This window comes from Eriocheir sinensis, unplaced genomic scaffold (genome assembly GCF_024679095.1).
Source record: "Eriocheir sinensis breed Jianghai 21 unplaced genomic scaffold, ASM2467909v1 Scaffold380, whole genome shotgun sequence".
Taxonomy (NCBI): Eukaryota; Metazoa; Arthropoda; class Malacostraca; order Decapoda; family Varunidae; genus Eriocheir; species Eriocheir sinensis.
Genome location: NW_026111699.1, coordinates 67,595 through 92,910, shown reverse-complemented (window position 1 = coordinate 92,910; position 25,316 = coordinate 67,595). Strand labels below are relative to the sequence as shown.

At 45.8% G+C, this 25,316-nt stretch overlaps 1 protein-coding gene across 1 annotated transcript in view; it reads left to right on the top strand.

The window, feature by feature from the left end:
- The window catches only part of LOC126992001 (uncharacterized), a 44,409-nt gene extending 21,349 nt beyond the window's left edge, over nucleotides 1–23,060 (top strand). Inside the window, exons 2-4 of the mRNA XM_050850664.1 lie at nucleotides 21,166–21,337; nucleotides 21,995–22,174; nucleotides 22,821–23,060. Coding sequence (XP_050706621.1) covers nucleotides 21,166–21,337; nucleotides 21,995–22,174; nucleotides 22,821–23,060 — 592 coding nt within the window. The remainder of the gene's footprint in view (nucleotides 1–21,165; nucleotides 21,338–21,994; nucleotides 22,175–22,820) is intronic.
- The last annotated feature ends 2,256 nt before the right edge of the window (nucleotides 23,061–25,316 follow it).

Below are 25,316 nucleotides of genomic sequence, written 5' to 3'. Positions count from 1 at the left end.
AGTAGATTGGATGTTATAGATGACATAACAAACTCTCGGCCACAAATTTTAAGGCTTGCTACTCAAATGCAACATCAGGCATCCCACTGGCTGGCCTGGATAGCAGTTGAAACCTATGTTGATATTATTGTATAGGAATAATTGTGTTCTTTTTGTGAATTAAGGTTGGACCAATGTGGTGATTGTTTGCTAATAGATAACTACAGGATTCTTGAAGAATTTTTTTGTTAGTTTCTTTCCCTCTCCTTCATAGAAAACAAAATGTAAATCAGGCTGCTGATAGTAGGGGGTCGCGTGGGGTTCAAGCTTTTGGGTAAGGGGTCGCGAGAGCAAAAACGTCGGGAACCACTGCTCTAATCCCTTTTATTCCATCCCATCTGGTCGTGTTGTATCCTCAATCGCCTTTCATTCAATTCCACTAGGATGGCTCGTTCCCAGATCCGCTTTAGGTTAATTCTCTTCGGCGCTTCGTTCCTCTGATCCTCTTTGTTTGACTTCACTTCCGCGTTTGACTTCACTTCCGCGCTTTCCACCCCTCCTGATCCTCTTTTGTTCTCCACCCTGAGCGTTTTATCGCTTTCGTCTTACTTTGGGTCATCATCCTTGTGTGTTACTTCTGCTCTTCTTACTCTTGTTATGAATCCTTTTTCCTTCTTTTTTGCCTTTTATCTGATTTTTTGTTACTTCCGTACATATCCTTTGCGTTACATTTATATTGTCCTTCTCTTCCTTAGTGTTTTATCTCCCATCTTATTTCGAGTTCTTGTTGTTGTGTGTGCTACCTCTACTCTTCCTTCCCGTTTCTGACTCCCCTATCTTTATTTGGTCTGTCTGATTTGATGTTATATTGCCATCTTCCTCTTACGTTTATATTGCTCCCTTCTTTGCGTTTCGTTCCATTCTCCTATTTCCAACGCTAACTCTCTGTTCTTCTCCGTGTGATCTAATACTACTACTCCTTCCCAAACATCAACATAACATAAGGACCATTTTCTTCTCCTTTTTCGCTTCTCTCTTTACTATATGATTCGCTATTCATTCTTCGTTCTCTTTTCACTAATCGTTCTCTTTCTTTCAGACCCTTATGTATATATAGTCTTCTCTTTCTTGGTCTTTGAAACAATAATCCTTCCTTGCCCCAAAAAATTCTCCAGCCGAGCTCCAAAACGACCCCCAGCCGAGCCGGGCCCAGACGTCCACCCAAGGAACGCCAGGCCTCCCGATGCTCCTGCTGGGGCTTCACCGTCTGCTGGGGCGCGACGTGCCGAGAACGTGGTGCCTCTGGGTTCTCCTGGGGGCGTGTCTAGTGCTCCCCATCGCCGTCAGGGGTACGAGTGGCCTTCATGACGCCTCTCAGGCTAGTAAAGCAGCAGAAGGATCGTTAACAGTCGCTGCGAGAGATGGAAACAGAGTCCTTGGCGTCACGCTCTTAAGAAAACAGGAGTTGGGAGGTGATTTGAGCATAGCCTTTGGTTCTTTGTTTTTTTGGTCTTCTTTCCCTGCATCCTTCACTCCCTTATCCTCTTCCTCCTCCTTCGTCTCCTATAAGCCATCCTTCTCCTTCTCCATAAAATCCTACACTACCTCCTCCTCCTCCTCCTCCCGAGGGCACCATCATCGCCCACTCAGGGCTCCGACGCCCACATGCTTTGATCTATCCTCCTCCTCCTCCTCCTCCTCCTCCTCCTCCTCCTCCTCACCCTCACCCTCACCCTCCCCTTCCGTCACTCACGCCTTCTGCACTTCCCCCGCTCACGCCTTCCGCCCTCAGCTCTAGTCCACGGCGGGGCGTGTGGGAAGCGAGGCGCGGGGGACGTAACGGTGCGTTGGTTGTGTTGGTTGTCTGCGGGGATGTGGTGGAGCTGTGTTGTGGTGGTTGTGTTGCGGCGGTGTGTTGGTGCGGGTGTGTTGTAGTGGTTGCGTTGCGGCAGTGTGTTGGTGCGGGTGTGTTGGTGCAAGTGTGTTGGTGCGGGTGTGTTGCGGTGGTTGTGTTGCGGCAGTGTGTTGGTGCGAAAGTGTTGGTGCGGATGTGTTGCGGCGGTGTGTTGGTGCGGGTATGTGTTGCGGCAGTGTGTTGGTGCGGGTGTGTTGCGGCGGTGTGTGGGTGCGGGTGTGTGTTGCGGCGGTGTGTTGGTGCGGGTGTGTTGCGGCGGTGTGTTGGTGCGGGTGTGTTGCGGCGGTGTGTTGGTGCGGATGTGTGTTGTGGCGGTGTGTTGGTGCGGGTGTATTGCGGCGGTGTGTTGGTGCGGGTGTGTTGCGGCGGTGTGTTGGTGCGGGTGTGTACTGCGGCAGTATGTTGGTACGGGTGTGTTGGTGCGGGTGTGTTGGTGCGGGGGCGTGTTGCGGCGGTGTGTTGGTTCGGGTGTGTTGGTGCGGGTGTGTGTTGCGGCGGTGTGTTGGTGCGGGTGTGTTGGTGCGGGGGGGTGTTGGGGCGGTGTGTTGGTGCGGGTGTGTTGGTGCCGGTGTGTGTTGCGGTGCTGTGTTGGTGCGGCTGTGTTAGTGCGGATGTGTGTTGGTGCGGGTGTGTTGCGGCGGTGTGTTGCGTGCGGGTGTGTTGCGGCGGTGTGTTGGTGCGGGTGTGTTGCGGTGTGTTGGTGCGGGTGCTGGTGCGGGTGTGTGTTGGTGCGGTGTGTTGGTGCGGGTGGGGTGGTGCGGGTGTGTTGGTGGGGGTGTTTGTTGCGGCGGTGTGTTGGTGCAGGTGTGTTGGTGCGGGTGTGTGTTGCGGCGTTGTGTTGGTGCGGGTGTGTGTTGGTGCGAGTGTGTTTGTGCGCGTGTGTTTGTGCGGTGTTTGGTGCGGGTGTGTGTTGCGGCGGTGTGTTGATGCGTGTATGTGTTGGTGCGGTGTGTTGGTGCGGTTGTGTTGGTGCAGGTGTTTGTTGCGGCGGTGTGTTGGTGCGGGTGTGTTGGTGCGGGTGTGTGTTGGTGCGGGTGCGTGTTGCGGCGGTGAGTTGGTGCGGGTGTGTTGGTGCGGGGGGGTGTTTGTGCGGGTGTGTTGGTGCGGGTGTGTGTTGGTGCGGGTGTGTGTTGGTGCGAGTGTATGTTAGTGCGAGTGTGTTGGTGCGGGTGTGTGTTGGTGCGGGGGGTGTTGGTGCAGGTGTGTTTTGGTGCGGGTGTTGGTGCGAGTGTGATGGTGCAGGTGTTTTGGTGCGCGTGTTGCGCCGGTGTGTTGCTGGGGGTGTGTGTTGCGGCTGTGTGTTGGCGCGGGTGTGTGCTGGTGCGGGTGTGTGTTGGTGCGGGTGTGTGTTGCGCCGGTGTGTTGCTGCGGGTGTGTGTTGGTGCGGGTGTGTGTTGGTGTTGGTGTGTGTTGGTGCCGGTGTGTGTTGGTGCGGGTGTGTTGGTGTGGGTGTTTAGGTGCGGGTGTTTGTTGCGGCGGTGTGTTGGTGTGTGTGTGTGTTGCGGTGGTGTGTTGGTGCGGGTGTGTGTTGGTGCTGGTGTGTGTTGGTGCGGGTGTGTGTTGGTGCGGTTGTGTTGGTGTGGGTGTTTAGGTGCGGGTGTGTGTTGCGGCGGTTTGTTGGTGTGTGTGTGTGTTGCGGTGGTGTGTTGGTGCGATTGTGTGTTGGGGCGCTATGTTGGTGCGGGGGGGGTGTTGCGGCGGTGTGTTGGTGCGGGTATGTTGCAGCGGTGTGTTGGTGCGGGTATGTTGCAGCGGTGTGTTGGTGCGGTGTTGCAGCGGTGTGTTGGTGGGGGTGTGTTGCGGCGGTGTGTTGGTGCGGGTGTGGGTTGGTGCGGGTGTGTGTTGCAGCGGTGTGTTGGTGCGGGTGTGTTGCGGCGGTGTGTTGGTGCGGGTGTGTTGCGGCGGTGTGTTGGTGCGGGTATGTTGCAGCGGTGTGTTGGTGCGGGTGTGTTGCGGCGGTGTGTTGGTGTGGGTGTGTTGCGGCGGTGTGTTGGTGTGGGTGTGTTGCGGCGGTGTGTTGCGTCGGTGTGTTGGTGCGGTGTGTTGCGGCGGTGTGTTGGTGCGGTGTGTTGCGGCGGTGTGTTGGTGCGGGTGTGTTGCGGCGGTGTGCTGGTGCGAGTATGTTGCAGCGGTGTGTTGGTGCGGGTGTGTTGCGGCGGTGTGTTGGTGCGGGTGTGTTGCGGCGGTGTGTTGGTGCGGGTGTGTTGCGGCGGTGTGTTGGTGCGGGAGTGTGTTGCGGTGGTGTGTTGGTCGGGTGTGTGTGGCGGTGTGTTGGTGCGGGTATGTTGCAGCGGTGTGTTGGTGCGGGTGTGTTGCGGCGGTGTGTTGGTGCGGGTGTGTTGCGGCGGGGTGTTGGTGCGGGTGTGTTTTGGCGGTGTGTTGGTGCGGGTGTGTTGCGGCGGTGTGTTGGTGCGGGTGTGTTGTGGCGGTGTGTTGGTGCGGGTGTGTTGCAGCGGTGTGTTGGTGCAGGTGTGTTGTGGCGGTGTGTTGGTGCGGGTGTGTTGCGGCGGTGTGTTGGTGCGAGTGTGTTGCGGGGCGTGAAGAGGAAAACTTTGCATCTATCGTGTGTGTTGTCCCTCCTCCCTCATGCAGGTGTAAAAATGTGTTGCTCTTTCCTGCTCTCTTGATCACGCTTCTCTCTCTCTCTCTCTCACACACACACACACACACACACACACACACACACACACACACGCACACACTAACTAACTAACTATCCAATTATCTATATAACTAACTATGTTTAAATTTTAAGGTCGTGTGTACAGTAATTTCATCAGTGTGTACCTTTCCACTCTATCACCCAGTCACATGAATACATAAACGTTCATACAAACAAACATACATACATACATACATACGTAAAGTCCCTAGCCAGGCAGAGCGATATAGACGGAGAGAAAATGGAAAATCACGTTATCTGGTTATGATGTATTTTTTCTGTAAACACTCTTGATAATGAGACGCAGATCATATGTGTTTCTTTTTCACTTGTCTCTCTAAAAGTGTGGAAAAAAGTGGACGTTAACAAGAGATTTTAAATCTAAATGATCAAACGGTGAATGCCAAGAAACGTTAGTGATAAAAAGAGTGGACGAGGAAAAACTTGTGAAAGAGAAAAAAGTGAGAACGATAAAAAAGTGTTTGACAAATAAAAGGTTAATGATAAGTAGAGAATAAGAGAAAAGAAATGTGTGGAAATAGATGAATGACTGAAAAGATGCTTAAGAGAAAAATGATATGAAAGGTAAAATATACAAAATAATGAATAAAGAAGAAAACTTCGTGATTGATGAAAAGGTTGATGAGAAAAAGATGGACCGTTAAACAGGTGACGGAGTGATAGAAAAGACTAATATAAAAAAAAATAGACAAATGAGGGAAAAGGTGAACGAGGAAAAAAAATGAAACACAGCAGAGGAACATTGAAAGGCAACAGAAAAATTCGAAAATATAATCGAGAATGCCCAAGTAAAAAGTGAAAAAAAAAGGAATAAAAGTGGAAACTAGAAGGGAAGACTGTGCTGGGATGAAATTAAAGAGCAAATGTGATCAATTATTCTCTTTTGTGGAAATGCGATAAAGATGGAAAGAGTACGAAAAAAGGATACTGAAACTCATAAAAATGGATGACGTGAGTATCAGAAGAACGTAAACAGCGAATGAAGAAAGGAATTAATCACAATCACACAAAGAATGACTCCCGTAAGGTTGAAATAAAACTGAAAAAAAAAAGATGAAAAATGAAGAAGACTGAAAAAATATTGAAAAAAACGGAATGATTGAGAATGATCGAAAAATAAGAACTTCAGAAAAGGTGTGAGCAATAATTGTCAAGAAAACGTATAAAATTCAAAGAGAAAACATTAAGATATCATTGAGGAAAAATTTGCGTATATACAATTGAACTGTCATTCTGACCAATGATTCTTAACTTTGTGGAAATGATATAAAGATGAACAATATAATGACCGATTTAAAGTTATAATATGAGAATTTGTAAAAAGATTGGTAATGTTAGGACTGACTCGATTTCTGAAACTTCGACAAATGAAAATATGTGAAAAAAAGGGGAAACTTACGCAAAAGGAAAGTGAAATGCATATACGAAGACATTTTAAAGAAATCAAAAGAAGAAATAGATAAAATTTTCCAGGGGGAAAATGTGCAGATATTGAATTTGGCTTAATAATGTGTAAAAAGTTTATCGGCCTTGTGGAAGTGCGAGAGATGAAAACAAGAGGACTGACACACACAGAAAAAAGAACAGATAAAGTTAAACTGTTAAGACGATCAGTGACTCATTCTGTGTTGGTGGAGATGCGATAAAGATAAAAAAGAAAAGAACAAAATTGTCAGTCGAAGTATGCTGACGAATTCCCTGTTCTCGGATACTTCAGGAATATAATAAACAGTTAAATAAGACAAGAGGGAAAAGATTAATCAAGTGCTTTGTATATTAATCTCTCTCTCTCTCTCTCTCTCTCTCTCTCTCTCTCTCTCTCTCTCTCTCTCTCTCGTAACCTGAATAGCCACCCAGACACACAATATCGTTTTAAAATATGTATCTTTCCTCCTTATCTCCTCCTCCTCCTCCTCTTCTTCCTCTTCCTTTTCCTTCTTCACCTCTTCCGCGAAAACACCATTATCTCCATGATTCTCTCCTACTTCCTTTTTACCCCCCCTCTTCCTCCTCCTTTTCCTCCTATATTTCCTTTCCTACCCACTGATTCTCCTGTTTTCGCCCTTGTTACGTCTTTATCCTCCCCTTCCACCCCCTTTTTCTCCGTTACTCCTTCACTACCTCTTCCTCGTTTCTTTTCCTTTTCATTTCATGTTTCCCTCATCTCCTCCTCCTCCTCCTCCACGTCCTCTTGTTCCTCACTGAAGCCGTGGTGTTAAGGGCCTCATAATACCGTGGGAAGAGGAACTGAGGCAAAAAAGAAAAGAACCAAAGAGGCGGAAAGAAAAAGAAGAGGGTGAAGAGGAGGAGCAGGAGGAGGAGGAGGGAGGAGGGGTGAAGTTAATGGGGCTGACGAAGGAAAAAGGCAGGTGAAGAGAGGGCTGAAGAGACGGAGGGAGGTAAGAGAAGGTGTGAAGGTGAAGGAGGAGAGAAGGAGAAAATGGAAAAGAGGAGAGAAGTTGGAGGGAGTGAGGAAAGGATGAAGAAACAAAATAAAGAGAGGAAGAGACGGGAGGAATTAATGGAACGAAGAAAGGGAGAGATGGAGCAAAGGGAGAAAGATAGCTGAAGGAGAGAGAGAGAGAGAGAGAGAGAGAGAGAGAGAGAGAGAGAGAGAGAGAGAGAGAGAGAGAGAGAGAGAGAGAGAGAGAGAGAGAGAGAGAGAGAGAGAGAGAGAGAGAGAGAGAGAGAGAGAGAGAGAGATTTACATAGATTTACATAGAAAATCAGACCACACAGACCCCATGGTCCAGACTTGGTGGTCTGTCCTTAAACCTAAGTGATTTTACATTAATCAGAAGACTCCAAAACGTTGCATTTCTACTCTAGTTGATATTAAGTTGAAGGAAGTGACGGTCGAGCTTATTTTTGAGGGAGTCAATCGTGTTACACTGGACCACTGACGGTGGAAGCTTATTCCATTCTCGCACTACAACGTTGGTGATGAAAAATTTGGTGCAATCTGAATTTACTTGTCCACATCTGAGTTTTACGCCATTGTTCCTCGTGCGCAAAGTGTCATCGATCATAAACAATGTTGATCTGTCTACATTCGTGAAACCATTAAGTATTTTAAAACATTCGATCAGTTTTCCTCGGAGGCGACGTTTCTCAAGAGAGAACATGTTAAGGGTAGAAAGCCTTTCTTCGTAGGATTTGTTGCGCAAGGAAGGGATCATTTTCGTTGCCCGACGCTGAACACCTTCTAATTTAGCAATATCCTTTGCATGGTGGGGAGACCAAAACTGTACCGCATATTCCAAGTGGGGTCTGACTAAACTGTTGTAGAGCGGGAGTATTACATCTTTATTCTTGAATACAAAGTTTCTTTTAATGAAGCCCAACATTCTGTTCGCTTTATTTGCTGCATCGATGCATTGCTGTGAGAATTTGAGGTTTGACGCGATTTTGACCCCAAGTCTTTGACGCATTGAACGCTTTTGAGTTTAACGCCGCGCATTTCGTATTCGAACTTCTTATTCCTCGTTCCAACTTGAAGGACCTGGCACTTGTCTACGTTAAAGGGCATCTCCCATCTATCCGACCAAGTTGAAATTTTGTGCAAATCCTCTTGGAGGCTTTGCCTGTCTTCGTCAGTGAGAACCGAGTTGCCAATCTTTGTGTCGTCTGGAAATTTACTAATGCGGTTATTGAGTCCAACATCCACGTCGTTGATGTAAATAATGAAGAGCACTGGGCCAAGGACCGAGCCCTGAGGGACGCCACTAGTGACAGGCGCCCACTCTGAGTTAAATCCGTCAATCACTACTCTTTGTTGTCTGTTGCTCAACCAATTCGCGATCCATTGGTTTACTTGACCGTCAATACCTATTTGCTTTAATTTGTAAAGTAATTTATGATGCGGACTTTATCAAACGCTTTCTGAAATCAAGATAGACTACGTCCAGTGATTTGGTTACGTCATAAACAGTGAAGAGGTCGTTATAAAAGGTTAATAGGTTTGATAGGCAGGATCTTTTGTTTCGGAAGCCATGTTGTGAGTCCCCAATCAATGAGTGGCTTTCAAGGTAATTCACAATTTTGTCTCTAATTATGCCCTCAAGTAGCTTACCTACAACCGAAGTTAGACTAATGGGCCTGTAATTACCTGGTACTTTTTTGTCTCCTTTCTTGAAAATCGGTGTCACGTTAGCCTTTTTCCAATCTGAAGGGACGATGCCTTGTCGCAAGGACATATTGAATACGGTTGTGAGGGAGGAGAGTATTTCGCTCTTTGTTTCTTTCAGCAGAGTTGGATATACTTTGTCAGGTCCAGGACTTTTATTTGTTTTAAGTGAATGGAGAGCTTTAAGGACTTCATCGGTTGTTATTTCAAAATTAGGCAATGCATGCTCGAGATTTACAATAGTACTGGTGTTGGTGGTAGCGAGAGGAAGACTTAGTATTAAACACCGAGGAAAAGTAATTGTTTAAGAGGTTTGCAATGTGTTGGCTGTCAGTCACTAGTGCACCGTCGCTGTTTGTTAAAGGTCCAATACCACTTTTGATCGCCTTTCTGTTGTTTATGTAACTGAAGAAAGATTTCGGATTATTTTTACAGTTGGCTGCAATATTTTCTTCGTATCTACGCTTTGCCTGACCTACTAGTCTTTTTACTCGTCGCCTGGCATCATTATAAAGTCTAATGTTTTCGGGCGTGCTTTGTTCTTTCTTTAACCTGTAAAACAATTTTCTCTCATTGACTGATTGTTTAATTTCGCTATTAAACCACGGTGGGCTTTAATTAGTGTTAATTCGCTTCTCGCACAAGGGGACGAATGTGTTCTGCTGAGTGAGTAAGTGATTTTTAAAGTTTAGCCAGGCTTCATCTACGTTGTCGGATTTCTACGAAGTTAGCTCTTTTGAAATTGGGCACCTTTACTTTATTTTCAGTCACTGATGATTGAGCTTTAATGTCGACGCGCACTAATTTATGATCGCAAGAACCGAGGTGTTCTCCTACCGTGACACTACTGACAAGGTTATCTTGGGTCGTTATAACAAGGTCGAGTATATTATTTTGTCGAGTTGGCTCAGAAACCATTTGGCTTAGATAATTTTCTTCTAGAAATTCGATCATTCTATGTGACTCGCCTTCTGTACCTGACAGTGTCGCCCAGTCGAGAAGGGGAGGTTAAAGTCTCCTAAGATCAGTGAGTCGCTGTTATTAAGTGACTGCCTTAAGACGCTGTACATTTCAAGGTCGTCATCGAGTGATTGCCCGGGAGGTCTGTAGGTGACAGATATATTTAAATTGACTTTTGCAATGTTTACTCGCACGCACAAATGTTCAACGTTACTGTTTCCCGGTGTTTTGTCAGTGGGTTGCAAATAGCTTTTGACATAAAGGGCGACGCCACCGCCTCTACGGTTTACACGATCTTTGTTGAAGAGTCTGTAGCCATCTATGTTGTATTCGGAACTTAAATCAATATTTGTGGTGTCGATAAATGTTTCGGTTATAGCAATTATGTCAAAATTTTCTGTTAAAGCAAGACATCTCAGTTCATCAAATTTGTTTCTTAGGCTACGCGCATTGAAACTAAGGATTTTAAGTTATCTAGAGGCTTAGTAATAGAGGTGGTGGTACTTGCGGGATCACGGTTACGGGTTTGTTGCGATGCACGGCGTCTATTTACACGGGTGGGTGGAGGGACGTGGCCGTGACTCGTTTTTGTTCGGATGACACGCACTGCTTCGTTGAGGAGCCTTCCGAGTCTGGCTGCCCTGATGGGAGAAAGGTGCAATCCGTCCCTGTGAAAGAGCTCATTTTGTCCATAGAAATTGTCCCATGTGTTGAGGAACTCCACGTCAAGCTCCCTGCAAAGAGTCTGTAAGCGGTTGTTGAGGCTGAAGGCCTTACTGAAAAAGTCGCTCTCCGCCCAAGTCCGTGGTAGAACTCCTGAAATCAAAATGTTAGGGTATTTAGTCTTATACTGCTGGATGAGCCTACGGTACTTCTCCAGGAGTTCCTCAGACCGGGTCGTGGTGATGTCGTTCGTACCTGTGTGAATAACAAACAGTGAATCATTAGTAGCCTGGGGGGAGATCTCCTCAAGAGCAGCAGTTATGTCGTCGATCCCAGCACCAGGATAGCAATAGTTCCGTCTTCGACGAGGAACTCTGCCGCAGAACTCAACGACCTGCTGGCGAATCATGGAGTCACCCACCAGGAAGGTGCTCTCCTGCTCGTCCTCCTCCTCCAGAATGGCAAACCTGTTGAAGCAATGAACAGGATAAATCGCTTGTCTGGCTGGTTTGGCTCCTCCATTCACGACGGTGAAGCCATCATGGGCGTTGCCACTAGCATCCTCCCGTTGCGTGGTGTTGTCCGCTGGTGTCGACGGTACCGCTGAGGGCAAGGGGCGGTTGGAGAAGGGTTTGGCACCACAGCAACGTTAGCCTGGATGAATTCCTGCAAGGAGGCAACAGTGCGAGAAAGCTCTATTATTTTATTCTGACCTGCTTCCATCTTCTTCTTGCTCCTGCAGTCTGGTCTCGAGATGCTGCCTGGTGAGAGAAAGCTCTATTATTTTATTCTGGCCTTCTTCCATCTTCTCTTCCTGCTCCTGCAGTCTTGTCTCGAGATGCTGCCTGACAGACACAGTCGACAGACAGCAGAACGCCCTGTAAAAGTGAGCTGAGAAGCTACCGTTACAAGTACTGCACTTCTTAGGCGCCATCTTAGCTGAAATGAAAGAGATAAAACACAGAGTGAAGGGGATTAGGAAAGGGGTGAGGTGTGTGAGAGGTAGTTTAGTAATGGAGGAAAAGTGAGAGAGAGGAGGAGTAGGGATGTGAGGTGAGTAAAGAGGGGAAAGAGAGGTGTGAGATCAAGGAGGGTTAGGAAATAGGTGAGATGGGAGAGAGGGGGAGTCGGAATGGAGGTGAGGTGAGTAAAGAGGGGAAAGGAGGCGGTGAGTGAGGTGTGTGAGATCAAGGAGGGTTAGGGAAATAGGTGAGGTGGGAGAGGAGGAGGAGGAAGAGATGTGAGGTGAGTAAAGAGGGGGAAAGAGAGGCGGTGAGTGAGATCAAGGAGGGTTAGGAAATAGGTGAGGTGGGAGAGAGGAGGAGTAGGAAGGGATGTGAGGTGAGTAAAGAGGGGGAAAGGGAGGCGGTGAGTGAGGTGTGTGAGATCAAGGAGGGTTAGGAAATAGGTGAGATGAGTGAGAGGGAGTTTGGGAAAGGAGGTAAGTGGGAGAGAGGAGGAGTAGGAAGGGATGTGAGGTGAGTGAGGTGTGTGAGAACAAGAAAGGTTAAGAAAGAGGCGAGGTAAGGTGGGTGAAGGGATGGGTAACAGGATGTGAGGTAAGGTGAGTGAGGGGGAGGGCTTAGAAATATGTGGAGGTGAGGGAGGAGTGGAAGGGCTAAACCTCTAGGGGATGAGGAGGAGCAAAAGGGATGTGAGGTGAGCGAGGTTGGGGGGGCTTAGGTGAGGTGAGGGAAAGGGTGTAGGAAGTGTTAATCCTCTAGGGGATTTAAAGAGGGTGTAATGAGGAGGAGCAGATTGAACCTCAGGAATTCAAAGGGTGGGTTGTCGACACACAAATCACGCGTGAGACACTGGGAACACAAAGTCACACCTGGGACACACGAAACACTCAGAAACCCAAGCACAAGCACGACTAAACACCCTCAAGTCACTGCAAAACACCTTAAGTACAACAGCACACTCAAAACACTATGAAACCCACGCAGAGCACTATAAACATCCAAATCACACGTAAAAGCACTGGAAACACAACACACTCGAAACGCAGAACACTCGAAAACAGCCAAATCACACGCAGAAACACCGGAAACAAAACAGCACTCTCAAAACGCTCTGAAACCCACGCAGTACACTTAGAAGCAGCCAAATCACACGCAAAAACACCGGAAACACAACACACTTTAATCACACTGAAACCCACGCAGAACACCCGGAAACAGCCAGATCACACGCAAAACACCGGAAACACAACACACTTGAATCACTCTGAAACCCACGCAGAACACCCGGAAACAGCCAGATCACACGCAAAAACACCGGAAACACAACGCACTTGAATCACTCTGAAACCCACGCAGAACACCCGGAAACAGCCAGATCACACGCAAAAGCACCGGAAACACAACACACTTGAATCACTCTGAAACCCACGCAGAACACCCGGAAACAGCCAGATCACACGCAAAAACACCGGAAACACAACACACTTGAATCACTCTGAAACCCACGCAGAACACCCGGAGACAGCCAGATCACACGCAAAAACACCGGAAACACAAATCACAGAGGCAACCACAGGCAGAAACCACAAGCGAACACACACCAAACACGTGTCGGGAAATCACAGGCAACACACAAGGTCCACAAGCGAGAACACACAAACGCCCAAGAGCACGACGAAAACACAGGGCAAGCGATGTTGTGGGGCGCAGCGGGGTGAGGTCACGACCTTCTCTCAGCAGAGGTCGGGTGTGAATGAAGCAGAGGTCGGGTGTGAGAGAGAGAGAGAGAGAGAGAGAGAGAGAGAGAGAGAGAGAGAGAGAGAGAGAGAGAGAGAGAGAGAGAGAGAGAGAGAGAGAGAGAGAGAGAGAGAGAGAGAGAGAGAGAGAGAGAGAGAGAGAGAGAGAGAGAGAGAGAGAGAGAGAGAGAGAGAGAGAGAGAGAATAAATATGTCTTTAGTTACTTTAAAATTTATGTACTGAAACAAAAACTATGTAAGAAAAGGAGGGACGGAGAAAATAAAGAAGGAAAGGGAGGAAAGGAGAAGAAAGAAGTGGAGGAGAAGGAAGAGGAAGAACATTAATGAGAAATTATGGAGGTTGGCAGAGAAGAAAGGAGAAATTGGAGGAACGGGAAAAGGAGAAGGAATACATAGGAATATATAGGAAGAACAGACACCAGAAGACCTATCGGTCTATGGCGAGGGTGTCTGTTTACTACCGCTACTACTAGTAATCTACGTGTGGTCGGATAGGACAGAAAAGATGAAGGCTCCTCCCCACCCACCTCTCCCTCCGGCAACGTGCCGGCAGGAAATAGTTAGAAGATAACACCATGTACCTTTAAGGAAGAAAGGGACATGGAAATTTTACAGTAAAGAGATAAATAAGAGGAAATTACTACCCTAAACTTACACTACTGGTAAGTGGTAACCTAAGCTGTGGGGGAAAATTACTTCATTACAAAAGAACATAAGAACATAGAAATACAGGGAGACTGGAAGAGGACGAGTGGACTACACAGGGCAGCCCCAGAATCCCACCTAATACCCACGATGGGTGAGGTGTAGTTTCAGGGGCACAGGTGGAGGCTTGCTCCTCGTTTTCCCGGTGGTACTAGGCACGCACCAGTAACCTCTCACCTTACTGCACCCACACCTCACTCCACCTGTCATGCGGACATTAACTAATTAAGAAGAAAGAGAAAAAGAAGGAGAGGCGGAGCAGCAAACATGGGAAAGGCAAAACAGATAAAAAGGATGAGGGAAGAGAACAAGAACGGTGAGAAAAATAAAGAGAAGATGAAGGAGTGAAAAAGAAGGAATAATTTAAGTGGAAAGAAGAAAAAAAAACAGGAAGAAAGGGACAAGACGAAAAAGAATGTTACTGATAAAAAATGAGATTAAACTTGAAAGAAAAAAAACTAATTAGGGAAATAACTGAAGTATGAACACAAAACAGTTAAGTTAGTGAAAAGTTGAGAAGGTATTAGGAAAAAAGAAAAACGACAAAAAATATAAAACACAAAACATTGGGAAGAAGAGAATGGAATAACAATGATAAAAATAAAAGCCAAAACAGTGAACAGATAAACACAGAGACAAGCAGAGAGAAGAGAAGGGCAACGGCGATAAAAAGATAAACAAGGCAAAATGTGAAGAAAAAATGAGGAAGAAAATTAAGAAGAGGACGAGGATGAGGAGGGAAAAGACGGTAAGTAAAAAGAATCGAATATGCAAAACTAAGTGTATTGAAACAAATGGAAATGCTGCGCTCGGGAACATGATTCTTCGAACGATTTCGTTCTTTTTTTCCACACGATTTGTTAAACTATTTCTCTCTCTCTCTCTCCTCTCTCTCTCTCTCTCTCTCTCTCTCTTAAAAGCGCTCAAGGGAAAGAAAAGAAAGCGGAAGAGTAAAGGAGAGAAGGAATATGCCAAGAAGAAAAGGAAGAGTGGTGACGAGCAATGAAGCGAGCCAAATAAAGAATATTCACGCAACTTGAAAGAAAAGGTGAAGGGATGAAGGGAAAATGATTAAGGAAATAAGAGGAAGGAGAAAGAACAATAAGAAGGAAATATTGAAAATTGTTAAATAAATGAAAAAAACAAATATAAAAGCAACTAAAAATGAATAATAGATTTAAAAAGTCAGAAAGGCTCGGAAAAAAAAAAGTAATGGTCGGAACGAAAAATGGAAACGTGTCAGTCGAACAAAAGAACAGACATGTGAACAACTCAACATGAAACTTAATTGGAAGAGTGAAAGTAAGACACACTAAGAGGAAAAAGAGAGCATAATGATTTTTTTTTATAACAAAGGAGACATAGTAAAAAAGTAAACAATAATAAAAAAAAGCCCGCTGCTCGCTGCTCACAAAAAGATTCTAAAGAGGTGGACGAATGAGAGGTCAGTTTCGGGAGGAGAGGTGTCCAGATAACCTTCTCTTGAAAGAGTTCAAGTCGTAGGCAGGAGGAAATACAGAAGAAGGAAGATTGTTCCAGAGTTTACCAGCGTGAGGGATGAAAGAGTGAAGATGCTGGTTAACTCTAGCATAAGGGGTTTGGACAGTATAGGGATGAGCATGAGTAGAAAGTCGCGTGCAGCGGGGCCGCGGGAGGGGGGAGGCATGCAGTTAGCAAGTTCAGAAGAGCAGTCAGCATGGATATATCGATAGAAGATAGAAAGAGAAGCAGCATGCCGGTGGAAATTAAGAGGTAGAAGACTATCAATAAGAGGAGGAGAGCTGATGAAACGAAGAGTCTTAGACTCCATTCTGTCCAAGAAAGCTGTGTTAGTGGAGCCCCCCACACGTTAGATGCATACTCCATACGAGGGCGGACAATGCCCCTGTATATGGATAGCAATTGTGCGGGGGAGAAGAACTGGCAGAGACGAGACGATACAGAACGCCCAACCTCGAGGAAGCTGATTTAGTGAGAGAAGAGATGTGAAGTTTCCGGTTAAAATTTTGAGTTAAGGAAAGACCGAGGATGTTTAGTGTTGAAGATGGTGACAGCTGAGTGTTGTCGAAGAATAGGGGATAGGTGTTTGGAAGATTGTGTCGAGTTGATAGGTGGAGAAATTGTTTTTTTTGAGGCATTGAAGGACACAAGGTTCCTTTTACCCCTATTGGAAATGATAGTAAGGTCCGAGGTTAAAGCGTTCCGCAGCCTCCAGTCTGGAGTCATGTAATTCCTGTTGAGAGGGTCTTCTATTGAAAGAAGTTGAATAATGCAGAGTGAAGATATCAGCGTATGAGTGGATAGGACAGTTTGTTATGGAAAGAAGATCATTGATGAATAACAGGAAGAGAGTGGGTGATAGGACAGAGCCCTGTGGAATACCACTGTTAATAGGTTTATGACAGTGACCGTCTACCACAGCAGAGATAGAACGGCCGGAAAGGAAACTGGAGATAAAGGAACAGAGAGAAGGATAGAATCCGAAAGAGGGCAGTTTAGAAAGCAAAGACTTGTGCTAGACTCTATCGAGGCTTTCGATATGTCTAGTGCGACTGAAAAAGTTTCACCGAAACGTGTAACGGGCATGTCGGGGGGCGTTTAAAGGGTGTTGATTAAGACTTCAGCTTCCTAAAGGCGAATTATATTCGTAGCCTTTATGTACAAGAAGCGTCGCAGCGAGAGCGACTGTCGTTGTGTGTCAGTCGGACTCTCGTGAAGGAGTGACGAGTTACAGGTTGGAAAATAATTGTTACAATTGGTCACGTATGTCAAGGTGACTTCTGCGCACCATCGGAGTGCTAAGTATACAAAACTGAGACGGTAAACACTGACGGACGACATTCCTATAAGGTGGCGTGATCTATCTGTCGTGGGTTTTTTCCATTGGCAATTGTATGCCTAATTCGTGGTGATATTAAATAATAATAATACATTGATATCCTACTATAACACTGCTCGGTCACCTACCAGTGATCGCGACCTCGCGATATACAAAAATCTAAATAGCAGTCTAGTTACCATGAACATACATAGTGGGAGTTTGTCAAGCAGACTGCCTATGATACAATTACATTAAAACACTGGCTATGTAAGAACAGATGTGGAGTTATAATATAAATTGTGAGAGGTAAACCACAACGTGTGTGACATGAAACATTAGAAACCTCTCAAAAGATAGATATAAGGACACATGTATAAGAAGCTATCAACTGGCATAGTTACAGACAATGAAACGTGGATCTAGCTCCTAAAAAAAAATACAGTAGTGAAACACAGTGCAATGTTAAGTATAGGAGCAGCCAGGTTTCTGTCCCCTGACTTGTCTGAGAAAAGGAAAAACTACCTTGCCAGTGGCCTCCCTGCATCCAGTCGCCGTGTCTGCACAACCAAATAATCGTGCAGGACAGAGTTCCTCCTAACAAGGTAGCACATGACGACGAGACTGACGAACATCAGAAACATTGGTACAAAAAATCCAGGGTACAGGTAGGGGAGATGCAAATAATCAGGCAGCGTTTCCTCCAGGGGTTCCGCAAACTCTGTTTTGTTTGCGAAAGACAATGAATTAAGGGAATTAGTCACATACGAGATGCTTGAGAAGTGAATGTCATCGAGAGACCGTAGAGGAAACACGCGATGGGAAATATTGGCTGTGAAAACCAGACGGATCCGGGACGGGTACGTTGTTATGTTTGTGGAGCGGATATAGCATGCTTCCGCTATGGCATAGTGACCAGTAACCCGTTGATAAGTGGTACCCTCCGGGCAGATGACCGATACATAGAATGACTGAGGGAAATAAAAATAATGCAGACCCTGAAAGTTCTTATGGAAAACAGGCGTTGGTGTTAGCTGCTTGTAGGGGCACAGGGAAAGGGCGTCAGACGCGTTCACGCGGGTGAGGGCGATCTCGCATACCCCTCCCCGAACTGGTAGGAAGGCAAAGAGAGACGCAGAGCAATAGAATCGCCCGAAGACCGTCTCCTTGCAATACTGCAAGAGTGAGTAGCTACCCGTTGAATACAGAGCGAAATCCTTCGCGATTAGAACAAGAGACGGGGACGTGTCCAGGGCTAACACACTGTCCTTTGCTGAAAAAGGGAACGGGACAATTTCGTGTGCCTCAAACACGTCCGCCGTCTGAAATGGAACATGAATGATTATGGCATCGGGGGTGAGGCTGGACTCAATCAAGAGGTAAAAATATTGACTCATGTCTGGGGTGAATAAAGGCGTGAGGCTATAATTTTGATACCCGATCTGGACAGTCGTTCTCAAATCGTGTAGAGGGAACAAGGCAGGTGTGACTCTACCGTGCGCTGCATCAACCATGTTGCTAATAACCTGCTGATTTGCCGTTGCGACGGAGTTAATGACGTTTTCCAATACATGCAAGGCCTGATCTAGGAGGAGAAACTGATTCACCTGGTCGATCTGTTTGACAACTATGTTGATAACCTCTACCATCTTATTTGTCTGCTCTAGCAGCTCCTCAATGTTAGTATGCAATTGCGCAAGTGTTCTACAATTGGCGTTGATCACCCTGCGATTTCGAGCAGCAAAGGAAAGTACATGAGCGTAGTGGTCCCGCAAATCGCGAACGTCCTCGTCGGTAGCCGTACCGAAAAGGAACTTTGAGGCGGACCCAACGATGTTGAGCAACCCCCTCTTTACCCGAGAGTGAACTGAGTGAAAACTATAATCCATGTCTACCTCATCAACTTTTCCCCGTAAGAACAGAATCCTATCCTCCAGTAGTTGAAAAAGAGTCAGAGAGTTGGTACTAGAAGGTGCCTTTGATTCCCTAGTCATGGTAGCCCATATGGCGTCTGCCATGCCGAGTAGTTTTTTTCTGAGACTATCCTGATTGTGTCAGTTGTGTTGGTCAAGGAAGTATATGGATATTTTACGAGGAGCACATCCTCTATGAGGAAGACCTCTCCTATGTGTGCCGTGAGGGCACCAGGCTTCAGGTGGATGGGTGTTGTTGCAAGCAGGGAGCCGAGTTACAACAAGATGGTCAGAAAACGCAACATCATGATCTGAAAGTGGTGGGCATGAAGTATTTAAACCCGTGGTCTCAAGTTATAGCTATGGGGGTTGGGATTATCTTGTTGAACATTTGACTCTGAGGGTGAAGTACCAATATCAAGGTCCAAAGGTGAGGGAATTACTTTCAGACGATCACTGTGAACTTCTAGACTGACTCCACTATTCGACTCGAGAACCTCGAACCGATTTCCCCTGACATTCCGATCAACTAGGTAAGGACCCACAAATTTAGCCCCCAGCCCGAGCAGTGTTATAGTAGGATATCAATGTATTATTATTATTTAATATCACCACGAATTAGGCATACAATTGCCAATGAAAAAAAACCACGACAGATCGATCACGCCACCTTATAGGAGTGTCGTTCGTCAGTGTTTACCGTCTCAGTTTTGTATACTTAGCACTCCGATGGTGCGCAGAGGTCACCTTGACATACGTGACCAATTGTAACAATTATTTTCCAACCTGTAACTCGTCACTCCTTCACGAGAGTCCGACTGACACACAACGACAGTCGCTCTCGCTCCGACGCTTCTTGTACATAAAGGCTACGAATATAATTCGCCTTAAGGAAGCTGAAGTCTTAATCAACACCCTTTAAACGCCCCCCGACAAGCCCGTTACAAACGGCTAAGAGAGGATGACCAATAATCAGTTAAGAGAGCAAGAAGATCACCAGCAGAATGCCCCTTGCGGAATCCATACTGGCGATCAAAAAGAAGGTCAGAAGTGGAAATGTGTTTTTGAATCTTCTGGTTAAGGATTGATTCAAAAGCTTTAGATAGACAGGAAAATAAAGGTATAGGGCGGTAGTTTGAGGGATTGGAACGGTCACCCTTCTTAGGCACAGGCTGTACGAAGGCGTACTTCCAGCAGGAAGGAAAGGTAGATGTTGATAGGCAGAGACGAAAAAGTTTGACCAGGCAGGGTGTCAGCACGGAAGCACAGTTTTTAAGGACAATTGGAGGCACTCCATCAGGTCCATAAGCCTTTTGAGAGTTGAGGCCAGGGAGGGAATAGAAGACATCATTAAGAAGAATCTTAATAACAGGCATAAAGGAGTCGGAGGGAGGATGAGTAAGAGGAATATGCCCAGAATCGTCCAGAGTGGAGTTGTTACAGAAAGTTTGAGCGAAGAGTTTAGCCTTAGAGATAGAAGAGACGGTAGTGCTGCCGTCTGGGTTAAGAAGAGGCGGGAAAGAGGAAGAAGTGAAATTGAAGGAGATATTTTTGGCTAAGTGCCAGAAGTCTCTAGAAGAATTAGAGAAAGCAATGTGTTGACATTTGCTATGGATAAAGGATTTTTTGATAAGTGTATGAATAATTAAACAAAGAAACGGAATAATGAAATATAAACAAATAGACGATGAACACACAAAAAATATTAGGGAGATGTGAAAACGAGGGAATATTTTCAGGTCCAGCGTCATTACATACTCATTTTGTTATAATTATGTGTTCTCCATATTTGCTAGGCTAATGTCACACATTCACGATCTTGACTCGACGTTAGAAAATGTCACGCTGCCAGCCGTACGTTAAGATCATCGTAAATAGATCCCCTTAAATGCTGATCATTGCCGACCTCGAAACGACGTTTTTGAGACGTTGCTGAGATGGACATCCAACGGTGGTGGTTTACTGCCGACGGTGACAGATGTTGGGGAGGGCGGCGAGTGTTTAGAAATATCCCAAACTATCGGCGTGTGGCCTGACGTCGGGAGGCGTCGGGAGTTAAGATCGTGAATGTGTGACACTGGCCTTGATTGTCTTTGGTGCATGTGTTCCTCAAGACAGATTATACCACACAGTGTTTGGCTGGTGTGTGTTGAGGCTTTGTTCCCTTTTTCCTTACTATGCAAGGAAGAGAAGTTGCTGCTCGCCCTCAGCATCAATTATGTTGGTCAAATGCAAGAGGAATACAGAGGTGAATTTTAGGAAACTATTTCCCGGTGCTGCTCTGAAGTCATGACCATTTTCACTTCATTTCAAAGTGCTGCCTTTGGCCCCTTATCTGGTGTTCACTGTGTAATGGTTTGCTTTCCAGGAACAGCTGCATTGCATGTTTAAACAGGAAGATGGGATGATTAACAAAATTAGAGTACATATGAACAATGGAAACTTTTGAATAACTTTCAAGGGCGTTTATAATTTGGGTTTCATATATATATATATATATATATATATATATATATATATATATATATATTTATATATATATATATATATATATATATATATATATATATATATATATATATATATATATATATATATATATATTTATATATTACTTAAATTTCTAGCAGGCTGTGAAATTTTAAGTCTGAATAAGTTATAATATGTGTGTACTGTTTTAGGGCCCCACACTGTGTGTGGAGAAAATTATCAACGGCATCCCGAGTAACGACAGCAGCACCCAGCCAGTGGCCACACAAGCTGCACGCAAGATGCTCTCAGCCCGCCCCTAGATGCCACCCCGGATGCCGGCCTGGTGCACCCCCTTGTACGCCTCCTGGAGAGGGCAGACAAGTGAGTGTGGCCTGAGTGCTGTAACCAGAGGCCAGGGTCCAGGATGTCTATTTATCCTTTTTAAGAATGAAACTTTCAGGAGAGGAATATCAAGGCTTCTCAAACTGAAACTGATCATTCTTTTGACATGTATTAAGGCCATAGGAGCAGCAGTTGTGTTCACTTATTAATTTGTTCTGCCCTTTGACTGCCACCTCTAGTTTATAAGTAAACTGACTTACTCTTGTGCCAATGTGAAGTAAGGAAAATGTTCTAGATACGAATGTCAAATGGTTTGTACAAATTGGCGACCATTACTGTTACGTGTAGGATTACTTCACGACGAACGTGTGGAGATGCGCGTCATCTGATGGCTGACAAGCGCCCTGCCGCAGCCCCGTCCTGCACGTTCTACACTGTTCCTTCTGACCCATTCATAAATAATAGCAAGGTTAAGCATTCTGTGGCATCCAGCCCTGAGTTGTATCGTTCCTGCTGTGAGGGTCTCGCGTTGAAAAACATGGAGGGGAACATGAAGTCTTAAGACGAAGAGAAGGAGGTAGAAAAGGGTATCGCTTCTTGATAGAATCTTCCTGCTTTGTTTTTATGTTGTATGAACAAATGATTAGTTTGAAGTTTGTTCCTCCATGTAATCCACGGTGTTTGCCTCCTCAACAGCCTCGGGCGCTGTCGTGTCGTTCGTCAAGCTGCTCCGCTCGCCGCACACCAACGTGGCATGCAGAGCAAGCCGTGTGGGCGCCGGGAAACACTGCTGGCGATGGCCCCAAACTCAGAGACTTCGTCATTAAGGCTGGCATTGTACAACCTCTTCTGGAACTCTTTAGACCAGACACAGAGGTAAGTTCATGAGGATGTTTTCTTACATTTTATAATGGGATGCTCTACCATTCAGTGATGTATTCTTTCTTCACTTCAAAACTCAAGCACAAAGTGGACAGTAAACTAATGCTTATAAGAGAAAGAAAAGAATAAACTGATCATCAGAATGAATTGTCTTCAGTACCTTCAGTCCTGTAGCATCACTGCTTCATAATGAATGTATTGCTGAGTGTAGATACACAGGTCTTTGTTGAGCAGGCATGAAAAGGCGGCACCAGGTGGAAGGCCACAGCCACAGACGGCAGGCCAGTGCTGGTACACAATACGGTGATGGAGGCAGTGATAGTGAACAGGGTTATAACTTGTTGGCTGCTGGAATGTGTTTGAAGGATGGGTACTTTGAATTACGAGGAACTATTAAAGTAATCTAAAGGCTAGAGTTCAATTCTCAGGTCTGAGGACATGTATCTTAACATAAATTCCTTAGTCATTCATTCATTATTGTCTTGGAAGACACAACAAAACCCAGTGAAGTGATGCCCCACTCGGACCGCTTCCTGCATGCATCAGTTATGTGTGTGTCATACCAATGGGAGTATTGTAGGTTAACATGGGTCGCTAATATTCACCCAGCAAAGGGTTATAAACGTGTTCATCTTCTCAGACTGCCGAGATCAACGCGGTGGACCGCCTGGGCCAGATGACTGAGGAGTGCGGCGGACTGGACAAGACTGAGGACTGCAGCACCACGACAACGAGGCCGTGTACGAGAAGGCCCTGGAAGGATATCATCGAGAAGTGTTCCGGCGAGGAGGGGTCCCCCGTGGTGAGCAGCACCACCAGTGGCCAGGCGTACGACTTCTCTGCCGTGAACAACGTGCCTGAGGGTGGATTCTCTTTCTAGGACTTCAGTGTGTGTGTCTGGCAAGGTAGGAGCAGCAGCAGGCAGGGTGTGTGTGTGATAATGTATCTAACCGTCGATCTCACTTGTCTATGTGGCCTCTGCAGCATGTTTTACTGGGCCTTCAGTGGACCCGCTGGTGCCTCAATGTTTTACTGGGCCTTCAGTGGACCCGCTGGTGCCTCAGTGTTTTACTGGGCCTTCAGTGGACCCGCTGGTGCCTCAGTGTTTTACTGGGCCTTCAGTGGACCCGCTGGTGCCTCATTGTTTTACTGGGCCTTCAGTGGACCCGCTGGTGCCTCAGTGTTTTACTGGGCCTTCAGTGGACCCGTTGGTGCCTCAATGTTTTACTGGGCCTTCAGTGGACCCGCTGGTGCCTCAATGTTTTACATGGCCTTCAGTGCACTCGCTGGTGCCTCAATGTTTTACTGGGCCTTCAGTGGACCCGCTGGTGCCTCAGTGTTTTACTGGGCCTTCAGTGGACCCGCTGGTGCCTCAGTGTTTTACTGGGCCTTCAGTGGACCCGCTGGTGCGTCAGTGTTTTACTGGGCCTTCAGTGGACCCGCTGATGCCTCAGTGTTTTACTGGGACTTCAGTGGACCCGCTGGTGCCTCTGTGTATGTTTCAAAATTGTTTGCTTGATAGGTTGAAGCTTGAGGAGTTCTGTGGATTACTTTCATATCAGGTAATGTTTTTTTACCTCATTTTATTCATCAAATAAATTTATCTTTATAAACTGCCTAATGCATTTGACTCAAATGTTATTTTGTAAAAAGGGACCAAATAAATTCGTGCCAGATGATGAAAAATCTGATCATCCAGCACAATGTATCCTTCTCCACCTGTCAAAGATATTTTCCTACATCAATAAAGTTAAAATAAGTTGTCTTGGTGCAAATTATCCTCCAAATGCTATAAAAAGTTTATTCACGCCTTTTATAGATTTTTTTTTCATGTTAGGTTAGCTAAGGGCACTTGTGAAATACTGTGGGTTACTAACTATACAGAGTAGTGTTGAGGGTTGGGTTTACTTTCCTTCGAGTTTTCATTCACACGTAGTCACGTACAGACACCCTGGCAGGCCTGGACGCTGAAGACTGCGTAGTGTGACTGGCCACTCAACACTGACTTGTCCTGCTTTCCCGACTAAGACTGTGACTGGTTACATAGACATCATTGTTATATATATATATATATATATATATATATATATATATATATATATATATATATATATATATATATATATATATATATATATATATATATATATATATATATATATATATATTTATATATATATATATAAGCAGCACCTTGGTTCTCTCTCTCTCTCTCTCTCTCTCTCTCTCAGAGAGACGCCAGTCCTCGTCGACAGACCGACTCGGTCGGCTAGATTTCGATCGCCGATAGAGTCGGTCTGTCGGCGCCGTGCTACGGGCCGCCATTAGGCTAAGCCCGTGCTCCCCCGCGCAGGGAGGGAGCATTTTTACCCTCTGAATGGGCCGTCTTCGGGCAAGGGCCCGTTCCCCTAGGGATACTAGGGGTAAATCCTTAACAACAATCTCTCTCTCTCTCTCTCTCTCTCTCTCTCAACCTACCACTACTGCTACTACTACTACTACTACTACTACTACTACTACTACTACTACTACTACTACTACTATTACTATTACTACTACTACTACTATTACTACTACTACTACTACTACTACTACTACTACTTCGACTCCTCCTCCTCCTCCTCCTCCTCCTACTACTACTACTACTACTACTCCTCCTCCTCCTCCTACTACTACTACTACTACTACTACTACTACTACTACTTCGACTCCTCCTCCTCCTCCTCCTCCTCCTACTACTACTACTACTTCGACTCCTCCTCCTCCTCCTACTACTACTACTACTACTACTACTTCGACTCCTCCTCCTCCTCCTCCTACTACTACTACTACTACTTCGACTCCTCCTCCTCCTCCTCCTACTACTACTACAACCTATACAGCTACTATTTGTACCACCGCCACTAATGGACACTGCCACTGTTACTACCAGTACTACTAGGCCACACCTCCTGTCCCTGGGTCTGCCACTACTACTACTACCACCACCATCCTCTCTTCCTCTGCTACTATCTTTATACCAGTTATTTAGTTTTCTTCTGTCACTGTTCACATTCATTACAGACCCTTTACTCCACTACTACAGCTACTACACTTTACTGTTATATTTGCAACTACCACTTTTATGATGTATTTT